Source organism: Protobothrops mucrosquamatus, unplaced genomic scaffold (genome assembly GCF_001527695.2).
Source record: "Protobothrops mucrosquamatus isolate PMUCROS unplaced genomic scaffold, P.Mucros_1.0 scaffold1590, whole genome shotgun sequence".
Classification (NCBI taxonomy): domain Eukaryota; kingdom Metazoa; phylum Chordata; class Lepidosauria; order Squamata; family Viperidae; genus Protobothrops; species Protobothrops mucrosquamatus.
The window spans coordinates 391,824-400,978 of NW_015387753.1; the positions used below are offsets into that span (position 1 = coordinate 391,824).

Sequence of the window (9,155 nt, forward strand, 5' to 3'; positions counted from 1 at the left end):
GTTCTTAGCATTTTTTTTAAAGGAATTAAGAAAAAAAATCATAAGGTATTACTTCAGTTGAAAGCAATGATATTGGGGTCACAAGATTGTTGTTGTTGCTGCTGCTGCTATTATTGTAATTATTAAGTACGAACACCACCTGTTTAATTATCAGTTAAAAGCTTGATGAAAGAGATGCATTTTTACCATTTCCCTAAATATGGAGAGAATGGGAAGTAAAAATAACTCTATGTGGAGAGTTTCCCATAGTCTGGAACAACACGGGACACAGCCCTAAATCACGTAACTGATTTCTGAGCTTCTGTCAAAGGGTCTTTCATGCTCATATAAGTAAGCAGGCAAATTATCAGCAGAGGAGAGGGGGATCCTCAGAAAGTTAAGCTTAAGCCATTCAGGACTTTAAAGGTTAACAGCAATATCTTACATTGTACCCAGTAGATATTAACAATCAGTTCAGATATTTAAGCATAGGCTTCATATTATATCTGTCCCTTAGATCATTTAGCAGCCTAGATGCCACATTTTGTACTAATTGCAATTTCTAGAAGCTTTTCAAGGGCAGCTCCATGTAGAATGCATTGCATTTGTTCAGGCGATGTCACATATCCAAGTGGTAACTGATCTGATAGTCCTATGGTTTGTGTTCTTGTTCTCTGTTTTTCAGAAATAGACAACAGCATGGCCTCTTTGCCAGACAAGATGTCTCTTCAGATGATATCAACCATTAATAATTCTTCTCTGATTCAACCAGGATTTTCTTTGATGAATTTTGATGGACAAGTTTTCCTATTTGGACAGAAGGGCTGGCCAAAGAGGTCCTGTCCTACTGGGGTTTTCCTTCTTGATTTCAAAAAGGATGAACTTAAATTGAAGCCAGCATACTTCTCTCAGGATTCCTGCTACCTTCCTCCCCTACGATATCCTGCTATCTGCGCTATCAAAGAGAAATACCAATATGTCATCCATGGAGGGAAAACACCAAACAATGAACTTTCTGATAAGCTGTATCTTATGTGTCTGGCTAGCAAGAATAACAAAAAGGTCACATTCACATGTACTGAAAAAGAATTAGTTGGAGAGGTCCCTGAAGGCAGATACGGCCACACTGTTAATGTGGTTCACAGTCAAAGCAAAAGTATGATAGTTATAATTGGGGGAAGATCTTACATAGCTCTTGGGCAGAGGACAACTGAAAAGTGGAATAGTGTGGTTGATTGTATGCCACATATATTTCTGGTTGACCCTGAATTCGGCTGCTGTACTTCATATGCTCTCCCAGAATTTCAGAACGGCTTTTCTTTTCATCTCTCTCTGGTCCAAAATGATGTCATCTATATCATAGGAGGACATTCCCTGGAAAATAATATCAGGCCTCCCAATTTCTACAAAATAAAAATTGATCTTCCCTTGGGCAGTCCAGCAGTGAGCTGTGTAATTTTGTCTGGAGGAATCTCAGTCTCCAGTGCCATCATGACTCAGACCAGAGAAAAGGAATTTGTTGTTGTTGGAGGTTACCATTCTGACAACCAGAAAAGGATGATCTGTAATACCATCAACCTAGATGATAACAAAATAGAGATAGTGGAAACAGAGGCACCGGAATGGACCCCAGATATCAAGCACTGCAAGATATGGTTTGGGAATGACATGGGAAATGGATCCATTTTATTTGGTATACCAGGAGACAATAGGCAACTGGCTTCAGATGCAAACTATTTCTACATATTAAAATGTCCGGTAGAAAATGATCAGAGCTTAGAACAGATGGCACAAGTATGTAGTCAGAGCTCTACAGAAGATGCTGGAGAGTCCACTCCTTTTGAAGATTCAGAGGAGTTCACTTTCGGCTTTGACATAGATACTGATACCTGTAACGAAGATGATAATGAAAATGAATCTGAATCGGGCTACTGGGTCACCTGCTGTGCAGGTTGTGATGTTGATATCAATACCTGGGTGCCCTTGTACTCCACAGAACTCAATAAACCAGCCATGATATTTTGCTCAAATGGTGAGGGCCACTGGGTCCATGCTCAGTGTATGGACTTGTCTGAAAATATGCTTATTTATTTGTCGCAAGTAGATATCAAGTATTTCTGCACTGAACATATCAGTCTGGCAAGGGGATTGAAAACTCCCAAGGAGATTCCTCCTATAGAAAAGAAACCCATGAAAACATTACGAAGAAAAAAGCCTATGAAAATTTTCACTCCTGCAAAAAAGTCCTTTATTCGTAAACTGTTTGAATAGAATCACAGTCATGAATAATATTTTAGTGTGCAAATCTTAGGTACCAAATCAAAGAGCACTGCCAACTTCAGCAGATGTTAAACTCCCAAATAGTGATGGGTCTTCATTTTAAAGCATTTTAAAATGTTATTTTTGTTTCTCCTAAAGTTATAAATATAATAATACAACACAGAAGAATCACTGCTAAAACATTATAGGCATTCTCAGACCTTCACATGAACCACATCATTACGGTTTTGTTTAAATTTAGCATTTGGCAATGTTATTATTATAAGGTGGGGAGGGGGTAGATAAATTCAATAATGCTACCTCTTTTGAGTCTCTGATAGTCTACATAGCACTTGATTGCCAAACTCAAGCAATTAAGCCAAATTCCATGTCAATCAAGCTTACTATAATGAATGGAGATGTTTTTGCAAAAGAGATATGGTGCTAGGAGATCAGTGATCTAATTCACATAAGCCTGTTTCATGTGTTTAGTCTTGAGGCAAACTTTCTTTGAAGATGTAAAACAATTTAAGAATTTTCATTTCAGTGCTCTTTCTCATTCACACATACACACAAAATGGCTGTTGTGTAAAACCTTTTGGGGGCCATTTTTTTACCATGGCTATCATTTTTCTCCCAACCAAACTAGACCAAAATGAAACTAGATTGTCAAAGAAAGAAGCCATGTTTGTCCTTGCAACAACAACAAAAATTGCTGGCCAAATTCGTTCCCCACAATGAACTGGACCCCCAGTTTAGCTGAATGCAGATGATGAGTCAGGAATCTCATGTTTCCAATAATTGTAATGATCTCTACATAGTGCTGCTTCTGAAGACCATCCAGTATCTATAGTTGGTCCAGAATGCATCAGTGTGGGGAATCAAATATTATGTTTGTATGAATCAAGCTGCACTAGTTCACCCATTGGCTTCTTGGTGTAATTCAAAATACTAGTTATCACCTTTAAAGCCCTTTGTGTGACAGAGCCTGATCTCTGAGGGACCATCTATCTCCAATGGTTGTGCCCATCACTCCATTCTGATTCACAACCATTGAGGAATCACCTAATAGCTTTCATAGAGAAATTCAAGCAACAGCATGGAAATAATCTCTAAGAGAATTCTCTATGATTGTAGCTTGATTACATAAGAGGGAGTTATAGGAAGCAATTTAATGCTAAATCACACTGGGAGACTGTAAGGTGAGGAACACACTGTTAGACTACGAAGAGGAAAAGTCAGATTTTTACTTGACTTTCTAACACAGAAACTCACTTTTGGCTAGTATTTCACCACACAGGATTGTTGTGGTGGGGAAAAAAATAAACCCTGAACTATGGTTAGTGATATATGTCTACCAAATAAAAATATTTTTCCTCCTAAGACAGTTCATTGTTCCACATAGCTCAATTTGGTCTTTAACTTCTGGAGTTGCTAGAAATTAAAACTTGGGGTAGCCTTCCTGCAAGGCATGTGCTTTACTAAGTCACACTTTCCCTTTTTCCAAACATATTTTATTGCCAGCAAGCAACTAACTTTTCTAGTTGCTGTGTTCCTCTGAATTAATTCTTTGTTTTAAAGTGGTTTATATCTGCTCTCACTTTTTTATTCTGGATGCATGTGTTCATTTGCTGTTGTTTTTATTGTTATATGAGCCCTCTTAGGGCAAATTATTTTACAATGGAAATGCAGAAAATAAACAGTTTTAGTAAAGAAATGGCTTTGTGATGTCCTCTACAAAGAAACCAACTTGTTCTTATGTACTAGTGAAAGGAGTGGGTGATAAAAGTGATAGCATGGGAGCTGTGATGGTTTGTTCTCATATATACTGATTTTTTTTTCAAAAGACACTGACTCTTCTAAGACGTCTTCAAACAGTCTGAGTATGAGGCTTTGGTGGATAAGATTTTGAGGAAATGTCTGTGGATTTCCTATAGGCAATTCATTTGCCTTGAAAAGAGAACTGCATCATCCACCTTTGCACTGCAAAACTCTTTGTCAATATGAACCCTTATCACCTTGCACATCCTTAGCATCTATAGAGTACTTTAAGATGGAGAAGCACCTGAAGCGAGTTTCTATCAATATATGGAAGAGTTTAAAGCTGAACCATTAAAAATGTTATCTATTCAGCTTCTGAATAAATAGTCACAAAACGTTACTCAGTCTACCCTGAATTTGTATGGCATTATATGCATAAAAAAGTGCTTACAAGTTCCTTTATTTTAACCCTATGGAATAATAAGTCTAAGGACCAGTACCAAAACTGAAGCTTGAAAATATGACTGCATAGGTGGCTTCATGGGTTTCCCAAACTCATACAGCCACTCCAAAGCTTAGCTGGAGTTGTAATGTACCAAAAAATAGCTCAATGCATAGAGAGCAATTGAATTAATTGTAATAAAATTTGAATTAAACCCATTTTACCTTTTGACCTGACCCCACTTACTTCTTCTTGTGACACTCCTTGTCTCTGAAAGTATGGCTGCTTTCATGCCACTCACAAATCAAGAATAACTTTTCACTGGAAAAAGTGGCACACCTCTGCATTAAAAACAAGAAGTCTTTATATATATACAGTATACACTGTGTGTGTATATAATTTTTAATATAATTTAAAAAATTAAAAATAAAAACAAGAAGTCTTAATTTGGCCAATTAAACCTATTCTGTAATAAACATATTTAGGAATGCTTTGACTGATGGGATTGCAAAACTGAATGTTGATTACTCACATTTGCCTTACAATGCCATTACAACTAACTCACTGCCTGGTAACAGTGCTCAGGAGACCTTTATATCCACTTTATTGAGAGAATGGCAAAGGGGCATTGTGCTCTAATTCTTGGATACTAGAGCTGGAGATTAAGAATACCTGTGTGGCTCTCCTAACTCAGGAGATAAACCAACCTCACGTGGTGTTGAAAAGAAATACAGATAAAAATGGCCAAATCAAAATGTGACATGATCTATGTGTAGAATGATTGTATACAATAACTGACATGTGTAATTTCTGTATAGGAATTTTTTCAAAGTATAAATTAGTTCACAGTTATTCCTTCATCTTCAAGAGCCATTCTGAATACTCAACAATACTTGTGATATATCTTAGAAATGGATATCATTTCTTGCTTGTTCTACTTAAAGTTTTAAATTTTGTAAAAAAAGAAAAAGAAAAAGAAAAAAGAAAAGATAAGAAGCTTCATCAAGATACTATTTTTTTTCTAATTTAAGGATAAAATAGAATGTAAAAAGTTTTCTTTGACCTATGACAGTTTCTTGAACATGCTACCCTCTAGAATGGATGGATGGATGGATGGATGGATGGATGGATGGATGGATAGATAGATAGATAGATAGATAGATAGATAGATAGATAGATAGATAGATAGATAGATAGATAGATAGATGATAGATAGATAGATAGATAGATAGATAGATAGATAGATAGATAGATAGATAGATAGATAGATAGATAGATAGATAACTATTGTCATTTTTTTACTGTGGGCATACAATTCTGTTGCCTGCTCTCAAAAGTGTACATATACATAACACACATGTACACTTTTGAGAGCAGGCAACAGAATTTCATTTTTAATGAAATTTTGAACTTCAATTTCTATTATCCTCATATTGCCTAAAGCCAATGGAAATTATGTGGCCACATTGGCTGATGGCACTGAGAGCTCTAATCCAGAGTAACTGGAGAAAATTGGCTATGGAAGGTTATACTATACACAGCTCCAAAGCATATGGTTACCTGCAAAATGTGGTAAAGGAGTTTCTTTGCATTCCAAAGACCCAAGCTAAATTTGTTGGTGTTTTATATGAGTTGTCTGCCAAACAGATTACTTTTCTCGCTCTGTGCAGAGTGACAAAATAATCCTGCTGACATAAGCAAGAGACTATTGTCTGTATCAAATCAGTAATGAAGTAACACTCAACAAGTAAAGTAATGCTGCCTACAGAGACTCAGATAATGACATTTCTCCTATATAAATCACATAATTCACACAACACTCCCGGAACAACTGTGCAGAGAAAGCTTTTTTTAAAAAAAATGTCATCTGCTATTATTTTTGAAACTGGGGGCAGAAATTTTCCAAGCTGATAGACCCCTATATGTGTAGACTAGCCTATTATGCTGTCCAGAATTTTGAGACTGTCTGGTAGCTGGAGATAGCCTGTATTAGGAATAGTGAATATTGGGAACTTAAATGCTTGAATAAGACTACATGTCTGAGAAATTAATTAGCGGCACAATCCATCTCTGTCTTCTTGTCTATGCCAAGAACACTGAAAAAAAGAGAGAATATTCTTCTTTTCTGGAGTTTAATTCAATAATGCTTTATGCTCATTTATTAGAAAGGCTGCAGAAAATGAGAGATAAGGTAGAAGATGCAAAGACAACATTAAAGGGTTAAAAAACGAATGTCTTTTTTTTTTAATAATGACTTGGAAGCAGAAGAATCCAGTCCAGAATTCAGAATTTTCCAGGTTTTTTTTTTACATACATCTACTAACCATGATCAAATGTCCTTCCTTGTTGTTTTTATATCAAACATAAATTTGAAATGCCGTTATACGTTCTACTGTTGTGATATATACAACAGTACATTATTTTATAAAAACTCTGTTTTTAACATTATCACACAATGTCAATTTATTTTCAGCCACATATTTTCCAATTATTCTAGCTTGTTGACATCATATAGCATTAGCAATAGCATTTAGACTTATATACCGCTTCATAGTGCTTTATAGCCCTCTCTAAGTGGTTTACATATTGTCCCCAACAATCTGGGTCCTTATTTTACTAGTCTTGGAAGGATGAAAATCTGAGTTAACCTTGAGCCGTTCAGAATTAAACTCCGGAACTGAGCAGTGAATTAGCCTGCAGTATAGTATAACCAAAATTTTAGCCCATTTTATCATACATTTCTTTAATTGTTTTTCTCTTTCATCCTCATCTCCTGCCCATTCTTAGCACAGTGATTAGAATGCAGCATTGCAGGCTAACTCTGCCCACAGCCATACATACATACATACATACATACATACATACATACATACATACATACATACATACATACATACAAACTATTAGTCAACTAGTACTTGACTAATAGTTGGGAAGTTCCCAACCAAGAAACTACCAACTCAGACAAGCAATCAAATGGTAAATAATAACCTAATCAAGAAATTATCAAGAAGAAAACAATACTCCTACCAACACTGACAGGGCAAGAGAGCAAACTCTACTCCTTTCTAGCACTGAAGATGTTATCTAGTTAGGTTATGAAATGTCTGCAAGAAAACAACCAAGCTCAGAAAACATCAAGGACCCCACAAATTAATATAATATTCATCTCATTATAAATATGGACTTTTAGCTGTTGAATCAGATACCTATTAGGAGACTTCAGGAAGAGAAAGAAAAGTTTATTTCTTTTTCCTTTTTTTCAGCAACAATTTCAGAACATCCTTAAATTTAATATGATTGAATGAGTTACACCATTAACTCCAAATCAGTTCTCTCTGTTGATTTGATTTCTAAAAGGTAAGGCTAGTATCATTCAAAAAATTACAAAAACACTAGAGAATGCGTAAAGTATTCATTGTGTCAGCATAAAGAGGAAGGGTTGGGTCACCATTCATATTGGAGGGAAGATGGAATTACCTGCCTCTTTCTTCTTTGCTTGTAAAGATTAACTAACTTATAGCCACATCAGTTCTAGTTATTCAGCTGCCATTTTGAATCAACTCCATCTTGTAGCAGTTAGCCACTGTTTCCAAACAGCTACAATAACAGTTATTTAAAATTCTATTAGGCTGTTTGCTTTTTCCCTTTATTAATTTACTCAGAATCATCCTATTTCAGAGAAGCATTACTTCTCTGAGAAGGAAACAATTAAATTCATCTTCTTCTGAAGTTAGACTCCTCATCTATAACCTTCTAATTCTGTAATCAAGCCTTCATTCTTAGTAAATAACCATATCTAGGCTCCATTGTGCAGAATTATAGTTAAGGTTTGATTTAGTTCCTGAAAAATTAGAACTCCTTCATCTACTCTGAGACAATTTTCTGTTCAGACTCCTTGCTTAGAGAAAAAAAATATAAGCTAATAATACTATATTGAATTTGGGGTGCTACCTTATGCTATTTACATACGAATTTGAACAATAAACTGTTTCTCCGTTTCTCCTCAGAGGACATTTCAATGCAATTCAAAAACCATATTTTCCTTTTCTTTCCCCCTAAATATACCTTCCATGCAATGAAAGAAATGATTGAATCAGAATACTCAGGATGCAAATCACTAGAACTTTTCTCTCAGCTTGATCCAGAACTAAGTCTGAATTTCTCAAAGTTGTATATAGCTATATGCATGCCTTTCTGTGGCCTTCTGGATTAAAACTAAAGAAGAAAGTCAGTTCTCATCCAGTTAGCTTCATGCTAAGTGAGATTAGACATCATGGCCTCACAGTTTCTAGCCTGATGCCTTAACCACTACCTTAAACTGGTTCTCTTAATTACTATACCACATTAATTTAATTCCCTGTGTTCTCTTTAAATGTTATTAGTTTACTGGCATTAAGAACAGGTGACTAAACATATATATTGTCTTGATAACTGTTAATTCAATAACTCTCTGTGTCAAAGAGCTCTTGCTATAAGGCTGAAACACATCCTTCAGTCTAAACTAGAACAAGGGTAAGTGTTAGATCGCGCAGGCAGTAAGACACGAGTCGAGTGACAGTCAGCTCTTGGTTTATTGGCAAGGCATAAAGTAAATCCGGACTGGCTCTCTGGGCCAGGGGAGCCCTCTTTTATGGGATTCCCCTGGCTTGTAATCACACAATTCCATTGGCTGGCAAGACCCTGTTGCTAGTTAGCCAACCAGCAACGGGCA

The 9,155-nt window shown here is 36.0% G+C and overlaps 1 protein-coding gene across 1 annotated transcript; it reads left to right on the top strand.

Annotated features, from left to right (window-relative positions):
- Positions 1-678: 678 nt before the first annotated feature.
- Positions 679-2,250, top strand: RAG2 (recombination activating 2). The gene has a single exon (XM_015822484.1). It carries the CDS (start codon positions 679-681, stop codon positions 2,248-2,250), a length of 1,572 nt encoding a protein of 523 aa, XP_015677970.1.
- The last annotated feature ends 6,905 nt before the right edge of the window (positions 2,251-9,155 follow it).